Here is a 24,851-nt window from a genome sequence, read left to right on the forward strand (position 1 = left end):
GACCAAAAGATCGGTGGTTTGAATCCAGGGGTGGCGTGAGCTTCCATCTGTCAGCTCCAACTTCTCATGTGGAGACATGAGAGAAGCCTCCCACAGGAAGGTCAAACATCCGGCCGTCCCCTGGGCAACATCCTTGCAGACTGCTTATTCTCTCACACCAGAAGTGACTTGCAATTTCTCAAGTTGCTCCTGACATGTAAGAAAGAATGTTGATTTGAAACCTGTTTACAAGTGACAGGGTGGCACCAAAATTACTCCAGATGTTTGCCTTTATGAACATGATTCTGGTGGAGCCCCCGATGGCACAATGAGTTAAACCCTTGTGTCCCCAGGACTGAAGCCCGACAGGTCAGAGGTTCGAATCCAGGGAGAGCACAGATGAGCTCCTCTCTCAGCTCCAGCTCCCCATACGGGGACATGAGAGAAGCCTCCCACAAGGATGGTAAAACATCAAAACATCAGGGCAACGTCCTTGCAGGTGGCCAATTCTCTCACACCAGTAGTGACTTGCAGTTTCTGAGGTCATTCCTGACACGAAAGAAACATGGTTCTTAGGATCTCTTTCATGTAACTTATGATTGTTTAGGACCTATTCCCTTGATATGGGTTCTGTCAGGAAATGGCCAGAAGCTCCCAAGAAATGGTGGCGTGGAAATCTCTTGTCTTATTGAATGCCCATGTTTTAAGATGTTTGTCAGAATTCATCTTCAGATGCTTAAAAACAGTGGATCAAATCAGATGACATGTGATTTTTTAATATTTTGGTGGGAATGACCTGTGTTTCACTTTTGTTTGGGAACACCTGGAGGGTTTGCATATATTGGCTGATCTGATGTGACAAACTTTTGAGCTGCTGTCTTTACATGTAGTTCATTTCAAGTCCTGTTGGAAATTGGGTGGCCTTTAAATGAAATTGCTGAGACCAAAGTGCAGATTGGCCTCTGATAACCATGACCTAATCTCTATATTTTAGACTTCCATGGTAATGTTTATTGGCATATATGGGATGCCGGCCTATGTGAATTTGGGTGTTAATTGTGTATTGTAGAACAGTTTGCTGTAGTGATGCATTGTCCTTTGAATGGGTGGATCCCATTTTGAAATGATAAATTTGGTCCAGCAAGAACCTCTTCTGAGTCCTCAAGGTTCTGGACCTCTTTCTCAGCCCTTTATTTGGATGCTTCTGACTCTTCTACCACATCAACTTCCTCTTGTATTATTAGTAGAATGGGTTCTACTGAATGGGTTCTAGTGCTTAAGAGCATAATAGATTAGAGAAAGGCATATGAGAGCTAATGGATTGTCCAGCTATCTACTCAAAAGTTGGCAGTTGACTAAATCATTTTGTATTTATGTCCTGATGTTAGCCAGAACACAGTTGATATTGCATCCTACTTCATTGGGTTGCTGTGAGTTTTCTGGGCTGTATGGACATTTTCCAGAAGCATTCTCTCATGATGTTTCGCCCACATCTATGGCAGGCATCCTAAAAGGTTGTGAGATTTGGAAAGTAGGCAAGTGAGGTTTATATATCTGTGGAATGTCCATGGTGGGAGAAAGAACTCTTGTCTGCTTGAGGCAAGTGTGAATGTTGCAATTGGTCAGTTTGATTAGCATTTAATAAAGAGCAACACTCAACAAACAGGGGAATTCTAGACGCTGATGAAAAGGTAGTCTGTGTGCACTCAGAAGAAGACCTACAAACCACTCTAAACGACGCTAATGGAATTGTCAATTAGAACCGGCTATCCATTAGGATTAGGATTGTCTTCCAAGATTGGTGTGCTGGTGGTGGGTCCATAGGTGACTGTGGAGCCCTATTCTTGATCTGCATGTTCTCCCGCAGTGAGGGCATTGGTTTCCAGGTGGAAGGCGGTCCCAGTCAGGGTTGGCTTGACACGCCTTCCTCTTTTCACATTTCTCTCTTTCGCCCTCCATTCATGCCTCTTCAAATTCTACAGCACTGCTGGTCACAGCTGACCTCCAGTTAGAGTGCTCAAGGGCCAGGGCTTCCCAGTTCTCAGTGTCTATTCCACAGTTTTTAAGGTTGGCTTTGAGCCCAACTGGCTAACACCTCTCAACAAAGGATTCCCCCAGGCAGCAGCCAGCCAGGCTTTGAAGCTGCAAGGCCATTCAGAGCTAATCAATTTGCAACATTCACACTTGCCTCATGTAGACAAGAGTTCTTTCTCCCACTCTGGACAGTATTCCACAGATATATAAATCTCCCTTGCTTACTTTCCAACAAACTTCACAACCTCTGAGGATGCCTGCCATCAATGTGGGCAAAACATCACGAGAGAATGCTTCTGGAACATGGCCATGCAGCCCAGAAAACTCACAACAAGCCAGTGATTCCGGTCCTGAAAGCCTTCGACAACAAACCTACTTTATTGTTTCCATTAGTTTCTTGCAGCCAGAAGTTGGGCATCTAATGAACATGAGATGTGCTCCTTTATCTGATGGTTGTGGGAGCACATATGGCTCCTTGCCACCTATGCAGACAACTCAACATGAGGGGCTTGAAAGCTTTACTTCCAGATCCCCAGCTGTCCCCATAAGGATGAAATTTTAATCCTAAAATCACCTAGTAGGGGTTCGCAAACAACATTATTCTTTTGAAGATGTCCCTCATGGCATTAACGTCTGTGTGGGGAAGGTGTGTCTTCAAGTCCATTGAGTTCCAGCTTTTCAGCCTTCAGGCACGGCTTTGAGGGATTAAAGCATTGCTGCAGTGCAAAACATTCGGGGAAAGGACTATGGCGACTGTAGGAAACATAGCTCTGGTTGTGTAGGATCCATCTGTTTTTCAGTCCATAATTTAGAGTGGCAGTTGGGGAGAGGTACAGTCATCTGCTGCAACTGATGTTATTGCCTCTGTGAGAATAATGTGGAAAATCATTAGGTTTGATGCACTCAAGAGCTCCTTGACGGCCCTAGCTACCTGGCAAGATTATACACATGGTACCCTCGTATGCATTCAAGTGCTGCAAGAGTGTGGGCTCATAAATGGGCATCCATGCAACACCAGGCATCCTCAAATTATGACCCTCCACTGTTTGGGCCTCCAAATCTCAGAAGCCCTAGCCAGCTTATTCAGTGGTCAGGAATTCTGGGATTTGGAGGCCTGAACAGCTGTAGGGCCACAGTTTGAGGATGCCTGTTTTACACTGTGGCACAATGGGTTAAACCCTTATGCCGGCAAGACTGAAACCTGACAGTAAGAGGTTCGAATCTGGGGAGAGCGTGGATGAGCTCCCTCTGTCAGCTCCAGCTCCCCGTGCGGGGACATGATAAAAGCCTCCCACAAGGATGGTAAAACATCAAAACATCTGGGCGCCCCCTGGGCAACGTCCTTGCAGATTGCCAATTGTCTCACACCGGAAGTGACATGCAGTTTCTCAAGTCGCTCCTGACACGCACACACACAAAAACTGTTTGATTTTTCACTTTGTATTTTGCATTGTTTAATTTTATTTTTATGTTTTATTTATTTTATTGTGATGTTATTTTTTGCCATTCCGTATTTATTTTGCAGTAAATATGTAAACCGCCTCAAATCCCCTCTGGGGAGATGGTGGTGGGGTATAAATAAAGAGTATTATTATTATTATTATTATTATTATTGGTTTTGTGGACTGGAAAAATTCACAAGTCCTTGATTGCACAAGTTCAAGAAAAATTAAGAATCATTGCTCAGCTCTGTTGAAACCTTGATGCTTTGTTATCTGCAGGATGCACTATTACGCTAAAATATGGCTTCCTCTCCCCAGGTGCTAATGCAGAAACATCTTGTAGGTATTGTCGAAGGCTTTCATGGCCAGAATCACTGGGTTGTTGTAGGGTTTTTCGGCCTATATGGCCATGTTCTAGAGGCATTCACACTACCTCACTACCTCTGAGGATGCTTGCCATAGATGCAGGTGAAATGTCAGGAGAGAATGCCTCTAGAACATGGCCATATAGCCCGAAAAAACCTACAACAACCCAATCTTGTAGGTACATTTTCAAACCATCCCCAGGGCAAGCCTGCATATAAAGGGGGGGGGGGGGGAGCCTGAGTTTAAATGGGAGAGTTCTGTTTGATTTAAAGGTATACAAGTGACTCTCCAGGGGCAGTTGTCCTTAAACAAACAGCCACTCCCTGCAGTGCTTACCTGCCAAATATTCCCATTGCAGGCACCTGAGAGTGAAATAGGGGAGATGGTGCAAGATAAGATGCAAGTTCGTTAACGCACAAAACAGTTAAAACAGATCATTTGGAATGAACAGAATCTTCCCCACAATATTTGTGTAGACTGCTTTGTAGACACTTTAATAATAATAATAATAATAATAATAATTTGTGTTAAAAAACAAAGTATGGATTGTCGCTGTTGCAATCCAAAGCGACAGCAGGATTAAAGAGAAACAACTGGAGAAGCTGACACGATATGAGGATTTAAAGATTGAACTGCAAAGACTCTGGCACAAGCCAGTAAAGGTGATACCAGTGGTGATTGGCAGCCTGGGTGCAGTGCCTAAAGACCTTGGCCTGCACTTAAACACAATTGGCACTGACAAAATTACCAGCTGCAAAAGGCCACCTTACTGGGATCTGCACGCATTATTCGCCGATACATCACACAGTCCTAGACACTCAGGAAGTGTCTGACGTATGATCCAATATAATAGCCAGCAGAGTGATCTTGTTTGCTGTGGACTCATCTTGTTGTGTTTCTAATAATAATAACAACAACAATAATACCTTTATTTTTGTATCCCGCCTCCATCTCCCCAAAGGGACTTGGGGCGGCTTACATGGGGACAAGCCCAATCAACATAGTTAAAATATAACACACTAAAGTACGTAAAACAACATCATAAAACAATATAAAACAAATGTCAACATAACACAGTATTAAAACAACAATCGAGCAAACAAGCAATGGCCTGAGTAAGAAGCAGTGTCCGGGCTTGGGCGGGCGGGCTGGTGCAAATCAGTTGTGCGGACAAGGCTGATAGATAAAGTGCAAAAGCCAGATGACATAATTAGGATTGGAGGGCAATATAAAATAGAGCACTGTGTCTCTAGGTAGGGAACAGTACTAAAGTTTTTTTCATGCCAGGAGTGACTTGAGAAATTGCAAGTCGCTTCTGGTGTGAGAGAATTGGCTGTCTGCAAAGACATTGCCCAGGGGACGCCCAGATATTTTGATGTTTTACCATACTTGTTTAGCAGACCTAGCTGAATGTAGCATTGAATGAAACAGACAGAATAATCACAGGATGTCTTAAACCTACACCTGTTGATAAACTCTACAAGCTAGCTGGTTCCCCCCCCCCCCCCCCCCCCGACATGCGACGGGAATTTGCTGCTAAATGTGAGAGAAATCAGGTTATTTATTTATTGTTAAATGTGAGAGAAATCAGGTTATTTATTTATTGTGTCAGGAGCAAACCAAACAGTTGTATTGCATTTTTTAACAAACAAACAAACAAAACATGAAGTTTGCAAGCTTGGTAGTTGATTAAATGTCCTTTGACCAGTAGCTGGCCACTTGCAGTGCCTCTGGTGTTACTATAAGAAGGTCCTCCATTGTGCATGTAGCAGGGCCCTGGTTGCATTGCAGTATGTCGTGGATTCCACTTTGTGGCCCCATTTCTTAAGGTTGGCTCTGCATCTCATGGTGCAAGAGCGCAGTCTGTTCAGCGCCTTCCAAGTCGCCCAGTTTTCTGTGTGCCGGGTGGGGGTCTCTCATTGATATCATCCATTGATTGAGGTTCTGGGTTTGAGCCTGCCACTTTTGGACTCTCGTTTGCTGAGGTGTTCCAGCAAGTGTCTCTGTAGAAATCAGGTTGAACACTGTGAAAGCCACCCACTGCATGGCTATCACCCTCCTCCCAGTAGACTCAAATCAAGGAAAAGCTTTATGAGAACGACCACTCCTCTTGGCGTCCCCCCAGCAACAGCAAGGGTATCCCTCTGGGCAGCTAAACCAGGAAACCCCAACTGGATGGCCCCCCACAAGGGTCTTCCTCCAGGAGCAAACCAAGAATGAGCAACTTGGAAGTCTCTGAACAGACTCAGAAGCGGAGTGGGCAGATCAAAAGACAACCTGGCAAAATGGTACTACCTAAAAGAATCCCACACCTTGTGTGACTGTGGAGAAGAACAGACAACGCCGCATCTGTATGCTTGTCCACTATGCCCTGCCTCATGTAGAGAGGAAGAATTGTTGGAGGCTACAGACAATGCCATTGCTGTTGCCTGTTTTTGGTCAAAATATATTTAGCCACCTGTGCTCCTTTTATTATTATTTTTTTATCATTTTATACTAATTTATTCAATGCTTTTGATACGAAATAATAAGCAGACCTAGAAGTGCCAATGCCAAATAGGTAAAGACTTTCATAGTTGGGGATGGGGAGCCCTGCTTTTGGGATGTAATTTTTGGCAGAGTTGCTGATTAACAAAACAGATAAAACCAGTCTTTAGAATAGGCACCTGGAAAAGAATTGTGCTTTGTGTAGTACACAGGAGATGGGAAATCCCCACTAGTAATAATTGTAGGCATATAGCAAAACACAAATAATAATTGTGAGGGAAGGTGCGGGCCAACAAATCCATCTTTGCACTGCCCTAGTAGCGCCCTTGGCCTGTGGCCGCTGGCAAATCGGCAACATCCTTAGCCGTGTGCCAGCTTTGTCCTCTTCTCCGCATGTGTCTTCATCTGTCTGTTCCGTTCAGACTCCATTACTGTACCATCTGGGCAGTTTTGTCCCAAAGAGTCAGCTTCCTGCTCAAGGCAATTGAGTGAATCTGATAGAGCAGGGATTTGCCACTGATTCTTTGTAAGGTGGGTCACCTTTCCTTCTGTCCAGTAGGACTTCTTCTAGGAATTAGCTTTGAAAGCTTCCATCTTTGGCATGGAAAAGACTTAGAGTTTGACTGTGACGGGTGAGTAGTTGAATCCAGAATCTGTCTTTGGATTGTTGTCATCGTTTGTGTGTTTTTGAAGGCATGGAAGGGAGCAATATATGTTGCAGGTTCTTGGAAGAACTGGTTGAGGCCAGATTTCCAGGTTGTTTTGCTGATGAGCAAGTCATTTTTGCAAGTTGGGCCTCTTACACTGAGGCAAGGGTTTGTCCCCTGCAAAGGTAAAGCTGTCAGCAGAAAGCAGGAACGTCTGAGGGAGAATTTACCTGAAGTTCAGGATTTGTGGAGACGTTTCTCCCACTGTTTATTGCCTTTTGTGCCGGTGGTGACTTTCTCCTTCACTCAGTGAGCTGGCTGAAGTAATGACTCCAATAATGATAGAGATCTTGTGTTGCTAGTTGGTATATTCAGCAAACAGATTAGCCCTCTGCCCCTGCAGCCTAGATGAAGAGACACCAGAAGTTCCAGTCGGTCTGGTAAGGTCCCCCCTTAAGCTTTGCCATCTCTATCTTGGAGAAACAGATCAGGACTAGTCAGCCTATGCCTCTTTTTCCTTCCTCGTAGATGCAATTTTGATCCAATTGGATGAAATTAGATCTTGACTTATTAAAACCAGTTCAGTTTAGCCGCAATACATTTGTTTATTTGTATTTATTTGTATTTAAGGACATTTAATAGATTGCCAAGTTTTTAAACTTTGTGTTTTCTCAAATACATCACAAATGTACCATTGGATCACTCCTGACACGATAAATAAATAATTTTATTTATTTACTTCATTTGTAAACCTCTTTTCTCACCATGGGGTGAGGAACCCCCAGTAGCGCAATGCGCTAGTTAAAACCTTAGGCTAGCAGGACTGAAGACCGACAGGTCAGAGGATCGAATCCAGGGAGAATGCGGATGAGCTCCCTCTGTTAGCTCAAGCTCCCCATGCGCGGACATGAGAGAAGCCTCCCACAAGGATGGTAAAACATCAACACATCCGTACGTCACCTGGGCAACATCCTTGCAAACGGCCAATTCTCTCACATCAGAAGCGACTTGCAGTTTCTCAAGTTGCAGCGCAGATGAGCTCCCTCTGTCAGTTCCAGCTCCCCATGCCGGGACATGAGAGAAGCCTCCCACAAGGATGGTAAAACATCTGGGTGCCCCCTGGGCAACGTCCTTGCAGACATTTATTCCCTCTCAAACCAGAACCAACTTGGAGTTTCTCAAGTTCCTCCTGACGCGGAAAATGGTTCCAGTCCAGCTTACCTGTCCAAACATATCTCTCCTTATGTCCAAATGTATCTCTCCAATTCTCTCACACCAGAAGTGACTTAAAGGTAAAGGTTTTCCATTGACATTATGTCCAGTTGTGTCCGACTCTGGGGTATGGTGCTCAACTCCATTTCTAAGCCAAAAGCCGGCGTTGTCCGCAGACACCTCCAAGGTCATGTGGCCGGCATGGCTGCATGGAGCGTCATTACCTTCCCACTGGAACGGTACCTATTGATGTCCTCACATTTGCATGTTTTCAAACTGCTAGGTTGGCAGAAGCTGGGGTTGACAGCAGAAGCTCATGCCGCTCCCCAGATTTGAACCTGCGACCTTTCGGTCAACAAGCTCAGCAGCTCAGCAGTTTAACCCACTGAGCCACCGAGGGCTCTTCCAGAAGTGACTTGCAGTTTCTCAAGTCACACCTGACAAAAAACAAAGAAAAAAACCGGGGGGACGGACTTAAAGTGGTTTCCAACATATTTATCTCAAACCTTAATGCCCAACATACATATTTGTTGGCCTTTTAATGCAGAGGTGGGCATATGTATTCCTTATCTGTTTTCTATAAGTGACTGTTTTCTATAATTTCTTTGGCATCCTGTTGAGGAAGAAGGTGTAAGCCTGTTAACTTTTGACTAGCTTCACACCTAGCAGTGACTTGAACAATGCCGCACTTTAGCCTGCAAAATATTATCTGCAGAATGGGTGAACCTGACCCCTGCTTAAGATGTTGCAGGATTCCTTTTATTGCTAAAGCTGGCATTATGGTTGTCTTGGCAGGTAAAGTGTGGGAGTTGGTAGGCTGTCAAGATGTGAGCTTCAGGGTGCTGGTTCTGTGGCTCTGATGCCTTGTTTCCCAGTGCTTTGCAAGCTGTTCTCTACATGGACTGTTGCTTCTTGCAAATTCCACCGTCTGTTCCTAGAGCAAATCTTTGCTGGCATACTTTAACTGAGCTTGTAGGATTTGAATCTGGATGTCTGAACAAAATATGTGAGGCTTGCGCAGTGTTTATCAACCTTCCTAATGCTGCAACCCCTTAATACAGTTCTTCGTGTTGTGGTGACCCCCAACCATAACATTATTTTTGTTGCTACCTCATAACTGTAATTTTCCTACTGTTGTGAATCAAAATGTAAATATCTGATGTGCAGGATGTATTTTTATTCACTGGACCAAATTTGGCTCAAATACTCAAATTTGACTACTGGTGGGATTGTGGGGTATTGATTTTGTTGTAGTTGTAGTTGTTGGGATTTGTAGTTCACCTACAATCAAAGAGCACTCTGAACTCCACCAATGATGGAAATGACCCAAATTTGGCACACAGGCCCAAATACCCAGTTCGCCCAAATTTAAATATTGGTGGGGTTGAGGGTGGGGAATTGGCTTTGTCATTTGGGAGTAGTAGTTGCTGGGATTTATAGTTCACCTACAAACAAAGAGCATTCTGTACCCCACCAATGATGGAAATGATCCAAATTTGGCACACAGACCCAAATACCCAATACGCCCAAATTTAAATATTGGCGGAGTTGAGGGTGGAGGATTGGTTTTGTCATTTGGGAGTAGTAGTTGCTGGGATTTATAGTTCACCTACAATCAAAGAGCATTCTGGTCTACACCAATGATGGAATTGAACCAAACTTGGCACACAGAACTCCCATGACCAAGAGAAAATACTGGAAGGGTTTGCTGGGCATTGACCTTGAGTTTTGGAGTTGTAGTTCACCTACGTAAAGAGAGCACTGTGGACTCAAACAATGATGGCTCTGGACCAAACTTGACACGAATACTCAATACGCCCAAATGTGAACACTGGTGGAGTTTGGGGAAAATAGACCTTGACATTTGGGAGTTGTCCTTGCTGGGATTTGTAGTTCACCTACAATCAAATAGCATTCTGATCTATACCAGTGATGGAATTGAACCTAACTTGGCACATAGAATCATAGAATCAAGAGTTGGAAGAGACCTCTTGGGCCATCCAGTCCAACCCCCTGCCAAGAAGCAGGAATATTGCATTCAAATCACCCCTGACAAATGGCCATCCAGCCTCTGCTTAAAAGCTTCCAAAGAAGGAGCCTCCACCACACTCCGGGGCAGAGAGTTCCACTGCTGAATGGCTCTCACAGTCAGGAAGTTCTTCCTAATGTTCAGATGGAATCTCCTCTCTTGCAGTTTGAAGCCATTGTTCCGCGTCCTCGTCTCCAAGGAAGCAGAAAACAAGCTTGCTCCCTCCTCCCTGTGGCTTCCTCTCACATATGCCTGAAGGGACTTGCTGGCTCGAGCCTCCTTCCAGCCTCATATGCTCTCCCTCACCCGCACATACGCACCATGTTCCATGCGCCAAGCATACCTGCTCTCCCCTCCCCATTTGGAGTCTCAAAAACAGCCCTCCCCCTTGGCTGAGTGGCTGGCCAGTCACAACGGAAGAGGGCTTTTGGTGGGAGGATTTGCAGTCTGTTTCCAAAAAGGAAGAGAAGGACAGGTGGAGAGATCTTCAGCCTTCTCTGTCAAGGGGTTCCTAAGACCATCAGAAATATATGTCTTTGGCAACTCCTCTGATGCCTCCTCGCAACCTCCTCCCCAGGGGTCCCAACCCCCCCCCCCCCCGGTTGAGAAATGCTGGGCTAGCACAATCAATATCATGTTAATTTCTTTAAATTGATTTTTCTACTTGTCAGTCATCTTCTCTCAATTGATTGTTGTAGGTTATTCTTTCTTTCCTGTCCTGTTTACTTAAAATGATAAGTTATGCCACTTATCCCTGGGCAGGTGATTTGTAAGGAACCCAACAAGGAAGCAGGATGGATTTCCCTCCCCTCTCTAGCTAGAAAGATCCCTCTTTCCTCTAACTGCCCGTTTATACGGCTTTCATTCCAATGGTAGCTTTTCTAAAAGCATTGACGTGGCTTTAAATAGAATCCCTTTACAAGCGGTTGAGTTGTGTCAATAGCAACTGTTTGTGCAGTGCCTGTTCTGTATTGGTTGCACAAGAAAGTGCTGACCTGGGAGTTTATCAGGCTGCTAAAGGTACGTGGCTCACAGAACCCCATGAATACGTTCAATAGGGGAGGATTCTCTGCAGCCAGACTATGTTGTAAGGGACCAGCACTAGATTGGGATCAAATCAGACTCAAACTCTGAGAGTTATGGAGCAGGATTACACTAAAAATCCTTGTCTTGTCAAGCAAGACGGATACCTGAATGAGAACCCCTCAAACAGAGGAGCCAGCATCTGGCTATGACAAGCAAACTGCCTCTGATATAGGAGAGACATCATGGTTACTAGCCACCATGACCAGATCAGATCAGGCTTATAAGTAATATAAGCATAATACTCCTGACCTCACAATCGTGTTAAAAGTATGGATTGTCAATGTCGCAATCCCAGGTGACAGCAGAATTGCAGAGAAACAACTGGAAAAGGTGACATGATATGAGGATATAAAAATCGAACTGCAAAGACTCTGGCACAAACCAGTCAAGGTGGTCCCAGTGGTGATCGGCACACTGGGTGCAGTGTCTAAAGGCCTGCACTTAAGCACAATCGGCGCTGACAAGATTACTATCTGCCAGCTGCAAAAGGCCACCTTACTGGGATCTGTTCGCATTATCTGCCAATAAATCACACAATCCTAGACACTTGGGAAGGGTCCGACATGTGATCCAATACAATAACCAGCAGAGTGATCTTGTTCTGCTGTGGACTCACCTTGTTGTGTTTCAAATAATAATAATAATAATAATAATAATAATAATAATAATAATATTTTTGTGTCAGGGGCAACTTAAGAAAGCCAGTAGAGTGTCTGCTGTGGACTCATCTTGTTGTGTTTCTAATAATAATAATAATAACAACAACAACAACTTTATTTATGCCCTGCCACCATCTCCCCAAAGATGACTCAGGGCAGCTAACATGAGGCCAAGTCCAAAACATACAATGCAGCAAAATAAAATACAAAACAACAGAAGAGTAACATCACAACAAAATACATAAAGTAACAAAATAAAACAACAGTGCAAAATAACATAATGAAAGGCGAACACCAAGGGCAGGCCGAATGCACAAGATAAAATGATAAAACCCTGGATGAGATAGGAATAGGAAAAAAATGCATTTATAAGGGAGGAGCCAAGAAGGAGGAAACAGTGGGGTTAGACTTTTATTTATTTATTAAACTTTAATTATACCCCGCCACCATCTAAAAGGATGGCTCGTGCAGGAGATGGTGATCCTGCAGGTAACCTGGACTCAAACCATGTAGGGCAGTGGTCCTCAACATGTGAGTCCCCAGGTGTTTTGGCCTACAACTCCCAGAAATCCCAGCCAGTTTACCAGCTGTTGGGATTTCTGGACGTTGAAGATCAAAACACCTGGGGACCCACAGGTTAAGAACCATTGATGTAGGGCTTTAAAGCAGTAAAGTAGGAGATATCCAGTGCATTGTGGAGAGGTTACGTGAATTGTTGTTCCTTTGCTAGGCGGAATTTGTGGGTGGTGTGTAGTGAAGTGAGCTTCTCAACATTCTTGATCCCTTGAGGTCAAAGTAGCTGATTGAAGAAGCCGAAACGGGTTAAGAAATGGGCGGGTGGGGCCTCCTATTTATAAGCTCTTCATAAGCCAAGCTGTGCCATTTTATAAACAATATAAACAATGTGAGTTTTCCGGGCTGTATGGCCATGTTCCAGGGGCATTCTTTCCTGACGTTTCGCCCACATCTATGCAGCCATCCTCAGAGGTTGTGAGGTCTGTTGGAAACTAAGCAAGGGAGGTTTATATATCTGTGGAAGGTCCAGGATAGGAGAAAGAACTCTTGTCTGTTTGAGGCAAGTGGGAATGTTGCAATTGATCACTTTGATGGGCATTGAATAGCCTTGCAGCTTCAAAGTTTGTCTGCTCCCTGCCTGGTGGAATCCTTTGTTGGGAGATTAACTGGCCCTGATTTTTCTTGCTTGAAATTCCCCTGTTTTTTAGTGTTGCAATTATTAATGTTGATTAGCATTGCAAAGCCTTGCAGCTTCAAAGCCTGCCTGATTGCTGCCTGAAGGAATTCTTTGTTGCGAGGTGTTAGCTTTCCCTGATTGTTTCATGTCTGTAGTTCCGCTATTTTCAGAGTCTTGTTCTTTATTTACAGTCCTGATTTTAGACTTTTGTAATACTGGTAGCCAGATTTTGTTCATTTTCAGTTTCCTCCTTTCTGTTGAAATTGTCCACATCTTATGGATTTCAGTGGCTTCTCTGTATAGTCTTACCTGGACCTTCCACAGATATATAAACCTACCATGCTTAGTTTCCAATATAACTCCCAACTTCTGAAGATGCCTGCCATAGATGTGGGTGAAACGTCAGAAGAGAGTGCTTCTGGAACATGGCCATACAACCCGAAAAAATTACAGTAACCTTGTGAGCCCAGCCATGAAAGCCTTCGACAACACATAATATGTTAGTATGATTGGCTTCTTTCCATTCTTCCAGTGCAAATGCCAAGGTACTTCTTTCAAACACAGTCTCCTGGATAGTGCAGTGACACATTTAAAGGTAAAGGTAGTCCCCTGACATTAGGTCCAGTCATGTCTGACTCTGGGGTGTGGTGCTCATCTCCATTTCTAAGCCGAAGAGCCAGCGTTGTCCGTAGACACCTCCAAGGTCATGTGGCCGGCATGACTGCATGGAGCGCCGTTACACATTTACCATCCCTTAAATGCTTCAGGCTCTTCTTAAAATGTGGAAGTTTATGTTTGTTCCTTATTGTTCCAAAATATGTTGTGCTGCAATAGGTTTTAATTATTTTCATTTAAAAACTAGTTTTTGTTTTTTTCACATTTTTCTTGGGATTTGTCTTGACCTCTTCAATTTTGTTTACTGGATTAGAAGGGCTTTGGGGCTAATCGCTCATGGCACTTCTTACATGGTCTTGCTTCAGTTTCAGTCAACAATTAATAAATTAGGATTAGATAAACTAAATGGCACTTGCCTTATCCTCGGTTGGGCATTTCACTCCTCTGACTTCTCATTACCTTGATGAGCTGTCAGAATGGTTGAGATGCTTCATTTGTTTGGAGTCCCCATCACATTTACAGTCCTATTCTCTATCAGTGTCATTCTTTTCTTCTTTCAGACCTTTTCTTTTGCTCTGTCTTCCCACACTCCATGCACTTGTAGGGCTTCTCCCCCGTGTGGGTCCTCTGGTGCGCAAAGACGTGCCTCCGCTGGCTGAAGCACTTCCCACACTCCATGCACTTGTAGGGCTTCACTCCCGTGTGGGTCCTCTCGTGTGAGTGGAAGTGCCCGCTCTGGCTGAAGCACTTCCCGCACTCCAGGCACTTGTAGGGCTTCTCCTTGGTGTGGATCCTCTGGTGCAAATAGAGGTGGCCCCGCTGGCTGAAGCTCTTCCCGCACTCGGTGCACTTGTAAGGTTTCTCCTTAGTGTGGATTCTCTGGTGGGAGTAGAGGTGGCCCCGCTGGCTGAAGCCCTTCCCGCACTCGGTGCACTTGTAAGGTTTCTCCTTAGTGTGGATTCTCTGGTGGGAGTAGAGGTGGCCCCGCTGGCTGAAGCTCTTCCCGCACTCCAGGCACTGGTAGGGCTTCTCCTTGCTGTGGGTACTCTGGTGCTTGGTGCAGGCCCCACTGTCACTGAAGCTCTTCCCACAGTCCATGCACTTGTAGTTCTTCTGCCCGGAGTTGGTCCCCGGATGGGAGTGAAGGTTCCCGTGCTGGCTAAAGCACTTCCCGCACCCTGAGCAGGTGTAGGGTTTCTCCCCAGTGTGGACCCGGAATCATAGAATCATAGAATCAAAGAGTTGGAAGAGACCTCATGGGCCATCCAGTCCAACCCCCTGCCAAGAAGCAGGAATATTGCATTCAAATCACCCCTGACAGATGGCCATCCAGCCTCTGTTTAAAAGCTTCCAAAGAAGGAGCCTCCACCACACTCCGGGGCAGAGAGTTCCACTGCTGAACGGCTCTCACAGTCAGGAAGTTCTTCCTCAAGTTCAGATGGAATCTCCTTTCTTGTAGTTTGAAGCCATTGTTCCGCGTCCTAGTCTCCAGGGAAGCAGAAAACAAGCTTGCTCCCTCCTCCCTGTGGCTTCCTCTCACATATTTATACATGGCTATCATATCCCCTCTCAGCCTTCTCTTCTTCAGGCTAAACATGCCCAGCTCCTTAAGCCGATCCTCATAGGGCTTGTTCTCCAGACCTTTTATCATTTTAGTCGCTCTCCTCTGGACACATTCCAGCTTGTCAATATCTCTCTTGAATTGTGGTGCCCAGAACTGGACACAATATTCCAGATGTGGTCTAACCAAAACAGAATAGAGGGGTAGCATTACTTCCCTAGATCTAGACACTATGCTCCTATTGATGCAGGCCAAAATCCCATTGGCTTTTTTTGCCGCCACATCACATTGTTGGCTCATGTTTAACTTGTTGTCCACGAAGACTCCAAGATCTTTTTCACACGTACTGCTCTCGAGCCAGGCATTGTCCCCCATTCTGTATCTTTGCATTTCGGAAGTGGATGTTCAGGTGCGATTCATACTTGAAGGTCTTCCCGCAGGTGGGGCACTTTGCCTGGCTGGGCTCCAGGGCCAAAGGCTCCCCTATCTCGGCGCCCAGCGGGGTGGGACGTTTCTTCTCATTCTTGGACTGGTTCCCCTTCGGCTTGGACACACCACTTTGGCCTTCAAACTCCTGCTGCTTCACCACAATCGGTTTGGCTGCTTCCCAGGATGCCATGGGGGCTCCCGGTAGACCACACTTGGGGGCATGTTGCCCAAAGAGGTGACATTCCCATAATTCTCCAACAGGACCTCCTTGTAGAAGACCCCCTGGCCCAGATCCTGAAAATCCCATTCCCCTCGAGTGAAATACATGGCCACCACTGCCTCAGAACTCACTAGCCACTCTTTCTCCAGCCTCGTCCATTCACCCCCTATTTTCACCCACTTTCACCCACAGTCTTGAGTGCTGAGGCTTCTTTTCTGGTAATCTTGTCTAGAGCAGGGATCCGGGGGCCAGATACGGCCTTCCAAAGTCATTTACCTGGCCCTCGCTCAGGGTCAATCTAAGTTTGAAACGACTTGAAAACACACAACAGTAACAACATCAACAATCCTATCTCATCAGCCAAAAGCAGGCCCACACTTCCCATTAAAATACTAATAAAATTTTATTTATTAAAATTGTTCTTCATTTTAATTATAGTATTGTTTTAAAGTGTTTTTTGCACTACAAATAAGATAATGTCCAGTGAGCATAGGAATGCATTCATTTTTTTCCAAATTATAATCCGGCCCTCCAACAGTTTGAGGGACTGTGACCTGGCCCTCTGTTCAAAAAGTTTGAGGACCCCTGGTCTAGAGGTATGCAGCCATATTTGGTGACTAAGGCATCCAGAAGACGTCTTCTAAGCACCAAAAGTGCCACATTCTCCATACTGAGCTTGTGGCTTGGAAGGCGCCATGGGAAGAAGGTAGCTGCAACCAGCAGCATCCTTTGTGAGCTTTGTTGTGCCTGGAGCAGGGCTTTCTGTCTCGAGCATAGCTTCAGAATTTTGGCTTCGCCCTTACTGTTTCTGTTTCTTCCGCTGGGCCTCTGGCTTTCGACAGGATATGTTATTGTTGGATGCAAGAGGAATGGGGTTGCAGCTGTGCAGCTCTCTAAGCCTCAATTGGTATTCTACCAGTAGAAATGCATCCACAGTTTCCTATTAGCAGGCAGCCTGCGATGTCAGGTTCCCACCAGCTTAGCAGGCAATATCTCTTTGTGCAGAAGATGAGCAGATCTTAATTAAATGGCAGACTGGTGGAACAAGGTTATGTAATGGGAGAGGGAGCTTTTGCTGATTCCTTCTCCCAACGCTGGGCAGAGACGTAGAAAAGAAAACCTTTCCACATGTTCTTCCCCTGAAAGCTCTGGGATGTTTAGTAAATGGAGTCTTCCTCCTGCTCATGACGTAGGAGGGACACTATAACGAGCATTTTTTCACTACTGCTGTTCATTTCATCAATAGATTACTGTATATACTCTAGTATAAGCCTAGTTTTTCAGTCTTTTTTTTAGGCTGAAAAAGTCTCCCCCGGTTTATACTCGAGACAGTGTTATTTATTATTTTACTTTGTTGTCATTATTATTATTATTATTATTATTATTACATTTATTATTTTATTGTTGTTATTATTACATTATTTTACTCTATTGTTATTGTTAAATTTATTATTTTACTGTATTGTTATTATTACATTTATTATTTTACTCTATTATTACTATTACTAGCCGTCCCCTGCCACGCGTTGCTGTGGCCCACTCTAGTGGTCATAGGGGTTCTGTGTGGGATGTTTGGCCCAATTCCATCGTTGTTGGAGTTCAAGGTGCTCTTTGACTGTAGGTGAACTATAAATCCCAGCAACTACAACTCCCAAATGTTAAGACTGTATTTTCCCCAAATTCCACCAGTGTTCACATTTGGGCATACCGAGTATTTGTGGCAAGTTTGGTCCAGATCCATCATTGTTTGAGTCCACTGTGCTCTCTGGATGTAGGTGAACTACAACTCCCAAACTCAAGGTCAATGCCCACCAAACCCTTCTAGTGTTTTCTGTTGGTCATGGGAGTCCTGTATGCCACATTTGGTTCAATGCCATAATTGGTGGAGTTCAGAATGCTCTTTGATTGTAGGTGAACTATAAATCCCAGCAACTACAACTCCAAAGTGACAAAATCAAAAAAAATTGAGTGAAGGACATACATTGGGTTGTTAGGTGTCTTGTGTCCAAATTTGGTGTCAATTCGTCCAGTGGTTTTTGAGTTCTGTTAATCCCACAAACGAACATTACATTTTTATTTATATAGATTACCATAGCACAATATTAATATTATATATTACATTGTACTATAACATTATACTGTAATATTATTAGTAATATTACATTTAATATAAAATATCTAATTATAATATCATATTAGTAGTAGTAGTAGTAGTAGTAGTATATTGTATTACATTATAATAATATCAATATTATATGTATATACAATATATTATATTATATTACATTATATTACATTACATTATAAGCACAGTGCAGGAGACAAGATGGAACTGCCTTCCTTGCTCCTCTCTTTCTTCTATATTTCATTGAACCCAAAGCTTGCAGGATAAGCAGGATATGGTTTGCCTCTTGGTGACATCCTGAACTCTTTGTCTTCCATCCCATGAATACTTAATGGCTTGGACCAGTTTGTGAGTGAGTGGCTCTCTCTGGGCAGAGGGGGCTCGGTGGCTCTTTCTAGTTCTGTATTGGGATTGAAGCATTTGCCATCTGTTCTTAGGTTTGGCTTGTAGAAAAATTAATGGCAGAATGTTTGCTGGTCAATGAGGTCAATCAAGCTCTCACCCCTTGTAATGAAGCCTATTTATGTGAATGCTTTAATTAAGATCTGCTTTAACCGGAGCAGCTGCCTTCTCGGCTCTTTGGTTCATTTTCTCACCTGTTTCCCTCCTTCATTGAGGGTCCTGCACAATATGTGAGCAGAAGGTTGACTGGGTGGGAAATGCCTGTGGTTGTCACCGAAGCGCCTTTTGTGCTTTGGTGATTCAGATTGCAGCTGGGAATAAACCCCCATTTAACTCACAGGGTTTTCATTTTGAGTAGATGCATGAGGATGTCAATGTTAGCCTTTCTCAGCATGAGATGGGGTGGAAAAAATGAGGAACAGGTGACTGGTTGGAAAATGGAGGTGGCGGAGGCAGGTGAACAGAGCCAGGGGGCTTTCATTGAGCCTTTGCCCAAGCATGAAGGCAGAGCAGTCTTATGCTGGGTGGGAGTTATATTGGGAAGGCACGTTGTTAAAGTTGTTACAGGATTAAGCAGCTTTAGTAGAGGAAGAGTATACAAAGAGATGAAAAGTGGTCCATGTTATAGGGCATGCTGTAATGGCTCCTTGCAGAAATAAAAGTGGGTCTCAATTTTCAGTAGTCACCTTGAGAACATGCCTGGTGTGGAACACATCTCACCACGCTAAAACAGTGGCTGTGGCTCTTAATGAGACATATGCTGCATTATCACAGTATGCCTACTAGGCATGGATAGAGTCGCTCGAATAACTCGTAATAATTTTGTTAAAATTACCTTTTTGAAGCGATATCAAAGCTTTTTTAAAAACCGGAAGTTCCTTTGCCATTCCAAAGCTTTTTCCACCATTTTTGTTATGACTCAGGAAGTGAGTCAGAAATGATTAAGCTTTTCCCTGCTTCTGGTCCCTGGCCTTGGATCAAGCCAGAGAAGCCAGATTTAAAGCCAGAGAAGCCAGTTTTAAACCAGAGAAGGAAGGAATTTCCTCCGCTTGCTTTTCCCCACGTCTGGTCCCTGGCCTCAGCTCAAGCCAGAGAAGCCAGTTTTAAACCAGAGAAGGAAGGAATTTCCTGGCCTCAGCTCAAGCCAGAGAAGCCAGTTTAAAACCAGAGAAGGAAGAAATTTTCTCTGCTTGCTTTTCCCTGCTTCTGATCCCTGGTTTCAGCTCAAGCCAGAGAAGCCAGATTTAAACCAGAGAAGGAAGGAATTTCCTCCGCTTGCTTTTCCCCGCTTTTGGAGTAAAACAACTACTTTCAAAGTAAAGGCCACCCAGTGAAACAGGAAATAACACATTCAAACCATTAACGAAAGGATTTGGAAGTTTTGAAAAGTTTTGAAAAAAAATTCTGTGAAAATCAGAATTGACTTTAGAATTGAACCACCAGCACCTGCATCAGAAACGAGTTTTGGACCGTTTTTTTTTAATTAACCAAACCTAATGCCTATGCCCTACACCACCTGGAGAAATTATACTGTTTAGCTGGTATTGCACCACCTAACATCCGCTAGGAAGTAGCAGCCAGTTTGTAAGCCGTCGCGAGCCACCTTTGGACTTGAGAAAGGCGGGATAGAAGAATCATAAATAAATAATAAATAAATAAATAATGAAAGGACCAAGACAGTGACATCTCTGGCCCATCCCTGTTCGGATATCAGCCAGTACGCCAACATCTTAAATCAAGAAATAGTTTTCTAAGATCTGCAGAGACACTTGCAGGAACACCTCAGCAAGCAAGAGTCCAAAAGTGGCAGGCTAAAACCCAGCACCTCAAGCCATGGCTGATACCAAATGAGGGATTCCCTCCTGGGCATACAGAAAGCTGGGCAACTTGGAAGGTGCTGAACAAGCTGCGCTCTGGCACCACAAGATGCAGAGCCAACCTTAAGAAATGGGGCCACAAAGTGGAGTTTACAACATGCGAGTGCGGAGAAGAGCAAACCACAGACCACCCTTTACAATGCAGCCTGGGCCCTGACACATGCACAATGGAGGACCTTCTCACAGCAATACGAGCGCCACTCCAAGTGGCCAGCTACTGGTCAAAGGACATTTAATAGAATACTAAGTCTGCAAAATTGTTTTTTAAAATACATTACAATTGTACTTTCAGTTCGCTTCTGATGCGATAAATATAAATACCTTGAGATACCTTGACTTAGATGAAGGGCTAGAAGGCATGATCATCAAGTTTGCAGACGACACCAAATTGGGAGGGATAGCCAATAGTCCAGAGGACAGGAGCAGAATTCAAAACGATCTTGACAGATTAGAGAGATGGGCCAAAACTAACAAAATGAAGTTCAACAGTGACAAATGCAAGATACTCCACTTTGGCAGGAAAAACGAAATGCAAAGATACAGAATGGGGGACGCCTGGCTCGAGAGCAGTACGTGTGAAAAAGATCTTGGAGTCCTCGTGGACAACAAGTTAAACATGAGCCAACAATGTGATGTGGCGGCAAAAAAAGCCAATGGGATTTTGGCCTGCATCAATAGGAGCATAGTGTCTAGATCTAAGGAAGTAATGCTACCCCTCTATTCTGCTTTGGTTAGACCACATCTGGAATATTGTGTCCAATTCTGGGCACCACAATTCAAGAGAGATATTGACAAGCTGGAATGTGTCCAGAGGAGGGCGACTAAAATGATCAAGGGTCTGGAGAACAAGCCCTATGAGGAACGGCTTAGGGAACTGGGCATGTTTAGCCTGAAGAAGAGAAGGCTGAGAGGAGATATGATAGCCATGTATAAATATGTGAGAGGAAGCCACAGGGAGGAGGGAGCAAGCTTGTTTTCTGCTTCCTTGGAGACTAGGACGCGGAACAATGGCTTCAAACTACAAGAGAGGAGATTCCATCTGAACATGAGGAAGAACTTCCTGACTGTGAGAGCCGTTCAGCAGTGGAACTCTCTGCCCCGGAGTGTGGTGGAGGCTCCTTCTTTGGAAGCTTTTAAGCAGAGGCTGGATGGCCATCTGTCAGGGGTGATTTGAATGCAGTATTCCTGCTTCTTGGCAGGGGGTTGGACTGGATGGCCCATGAGGTCTCTTCCAACTCTTTGATTCTATGATTCTATGACTGTCCAATAACTTATACATTTTTCATCTCCACCGCACCTTGCAGACTGGCATACTTCAGTATGAATATGAAGCTCATGTTGGAAGTTATTAAAGGTGACATTAGCAGGGTTAGAACAGCCTGGGAACCAGAGCATCTTTTTGGCTCTCTGCTGGTAACCTCTGAGCCATAAGTGGACTGTGCGTGATTGTCCATTTTTGTATGTGCACAATGTCATCTTGCCGTAGGAATTGACATCACATAGGATTTTAGGCCTTGCTTCTTGGGATGACATGCCACTGAACGCCTTTTGTATGTCCCTGAGCAGAGGGCAAGCTTCTCTGATGTAGAGGGTGACGAAGGGTGTGAGATGGAAGATTCCTCTTGGAGACCTTGCCTGAAGCCATGGACTAGATAATAGACAGTATGGTAAATCAGAGGAGAATGACTGGCCTGCTGCACACCAGCTGTTGTAAGATTGCTGGAATTGTCTTTGACGCTTCCCCCCCAGTTTATTAAATTAATGTCCTCTATTTTGTAGCTGAGAGATTCCCCCCTTTTAAAACATTCAGGAAGTATTCCTAGTGTTACCCACCTAAGTGCCTTCAAGGGAGAAAATTAATTTCCTCTTCCACTGCAACATCTGAGGCCCAAATGGCTCATGAGTGCATGGTTTTCATATTATGGCAGTGCGGTTATGCTTCCTGCTTTGATCAAGCACCAAGTGTCATTTGGTAAGCAGTCGCACTCAGAGATATTTCTGATAGACTAAGATATTTGTGTGTGTGTGTCAGGAGAGACTTGAGAAACTGCAAGTCGCTTCTGGTGTGAGAGAATTGGCTGTCTGCAAGGACATTGTTCAGGGGATGGTCAGATGTTTTGCCATCTTATGGAAGGCTTCTCTCATGTCTCCACATGAGAACCTGGAGCTGACAGATGGGAGCTCAACCTGCTCCCCAGATTTGAACCACTGACATTTTGGTCAGTGGTTCAACAAGCTCAAGAGTTTAACCCATTGCACCACTGGGGGCTCCATGGACTAGGACAATGTTTCTCAACCTGGGAGTTGGGATCCCTGGGGGTGGTCACAAGGGGGGTGTTAGAGGGGTCCCCAAAGACCGTCAGTATTGTCTGTTGGTCATGGGCGTTCTGTGTGGAAGGTTTGGCCCAATGTGGGAGGTTTGGTGCACCAGCAAGTCCCTTCAAGGCATCGGGGTTCTGTGTGGGAAGTTTGGCCCAATTCTATCGTTGGTGGGGTTCAGAGGTTTGGCCCAATGTGGGAGGTTTGGTGCACATTTGCGGATGGGTGTGCGAGGCTGGAGAGAGGTTCGTACCAGCAAGTCCCTCCAAGGCATCGGGGTTCTGTGTGGGAAGTTTGGCCCAATTCTATCGTTGGTGGGGTTCAGAGGTTTGGCCCAATGTGGGAGGTTTGGTGCACATTTGCGGACGGGTGTGCGAGGCTGGAGAGAGGTTCGCACCAGTGAGTCCCTTCAAGGCATGGGGATTCTGTGTGGGAAGTTTGGCCTAATTCTATTATTGGTGGGGTTCAGAATGCTCTTTTGGTTGTAGGTAAACTATAAATCCCAGCAACTACAACTCTCAAATGTCAAGGTCTATTTCCCCAAAACCTCCACCAGTGTTGACATTTGGACATATTGAGTATTCATGGCATGTTTGGTCCAGATCTATCATTGCTTGAGTCCACAGGGCTCTCTGGATGGAGGTGAACTACATCTCCAAAACTCAAGGCTCGTTCCCCCATCCTGTCTGTTGCCCAGGACTTTAGAGCACCCAGGATAAACGTTTATTTGTTTAGGAATCATCCGGATAAGGCCAAACTTGTTATCTGTCTGTGGTTCCCAGTGGGGCACAGTGTAAAATCTGCTCGCTGCAAACAAAGTGACGGCATTCATGAACCCAACCGCTTCTCCTGCCTTAAACAAATTGCGACTTCCTCGTGCTGAGCAAGATAATGAAGCCTTTTATTATGCCACAGCTGTCTTTTCATTCGGAAACTGAAATAATTACTGAACAGATGCGGATTTGCCCGTTTTTAAAGGTGTCATTCAGATTGCAGTGGTACGTGATGGGGGAGGCACATCTCCGTGTGATGGTCTCGCCTGCTGGCCATGATCCAGAAGGTAAAACGTCAGCTGTGAGAGCCTCGTATCCTTTCACAAGGTTTCCTCTTATTCCTTTTAAGAAAAGGGGAAACATAGCTAGCATGGGAAGTCAGGCTTGGCCATGGTGGTCCACGCTCTCGTTACATCTAGGATAGACTACTGCAACACACTCTACATGGGGTTGCCTTTGAAGACTGCTTGGAAGCTTCAACTAGTCCAATGAGAGGCAGCGAGGTTAATAACTTGGGCAGCACACAGGGAGCATACAACTTCCATGTTACGCCAGCTCCACTGGCTGCCAGTTTGCTGTTGTTCATTCATTCAGTCGTCTCCGACTCTTCGTGACCTCACGGACCAGCCTACGCCAGAGCTGCCTGTCGGCCGTCACCACCCCCAGCTCCTTCAAGGTCAGTCCAGTCACTTCAAGGATGCCATCCATCTATCTTGCCCTTGGTCGGCCCCTCTTCCTTTTGCCTTCCACTTTCCCCAGCATAATTGTCTTCTCCAGGCTTTGCTGTCTCCTCATGATGTGGCCAAAGTACTTCAACTTTGTCTCTAGTATCCTTCCCTCCAATGAGCAATCGGGCTTTATTTCCTGGAGGATGGACTGGTTGGATCTCTTCGCAGTCCAAGGCACTCTCAGAACCTTCCTCCAACACCACAGGCACAATTCAAAGTGCTGGCGTTAGCCTATAAAGCCCTAAACGGTTCTGGCCCTACTTACCTCTCCGAACGCATCTCCTCCTATGAACCGACTAGGACACTAAGATCATCTGGGGAGGCCGTGCTCTCTGTCCCACCTGCATCACAGGCGCGCTTGGCGGGGATGAGAGACAGGGCCTTCTCAGTGGTGGCCCCTCGGCTGTGGAACACCCTGCCTGCAGATATCAGATCGGCCCCCTGCCTGCTGGCGTTTCGGAGGAAAGTGAAGACCTGGCTGTTCGAAGAAGCATTTGATTAAACAGTGTAATTGAACATAGGAATATGGAATAATGGATGATGATATTAGATTCTGATTTTACTGATGAGACGCTAATGATTGTTATATTGATGTTTAATCGTTGATGATGCTACTGTTTTTAACTGTCCCATATTCGTTTTGTGATGTTTTTGCATTGAATTTTGCTG

At 44.9% G+C, this 24,851-nt stretch overlaps 2 protein-coding genes across 3 annotated transcripts in view; one reads left to right on the forward strand and one right to left on the reverse strand.

Annotated features, from left to right (window-relative positions):
* The window catches only part of LOC132780124 (signal-induced proliferation-associated 1-like protein 3), a 164,889-nt gene that overhangs the window by 6,321 nt on the left and 133,717 nt on the right, over window positions 1-24,851 (forward strand). The gene's annotated exons all lie outside the window — the stretch shown is intronic.
* Window positions 14,289-15,928, reverse strand: LOC137094865 (zinc finger protein 664-like). The gene is made up of 2 exons (XM_067460783.1): window positions 15,657-15,928; window positions 14,289-14,907 (listed from the first exon to the last, which is right to left on the reverse strand). Exons 1-2 carry the CDS (start codon window positions 15,926-15,928, stop codon window positions 14,289-14,291), a joined length of 891 nt encoding a protein of 296 aa, XP_067316884.1.

Source organism: Anolis sagrei, chromosome X (genome assembly GCF_037176765.1).
Source record: "Anolis sagrei isolate rAnoSag1 chromosome X, rAnoSag1.mat, whole genome shotgun sequence".
Taxonomy (NCBI): domain Eukaryota; kingdom Metazoa; phylum Chordata; class Lepidosauria; order Squamata; family Dactyloidae; genus Anolis; species Anolis sagrei.

Coding starts and splice junctions, on each gene's coding strand:
- LOC137094865 (XM_067460783.1), bottom strand. CDS start 15,928: ATGGCATCCTGGGAAGCAGCCAAACCGATTGTGGTGAAGCAGCAGGAG. Junction 14,908..15,656: donor CAATGCCTGGCTCGAGAGCA/GTACGTGTGAAA, acceptor GAAGTGCTTTAG/CCAGCACGGGAACCTTCACT.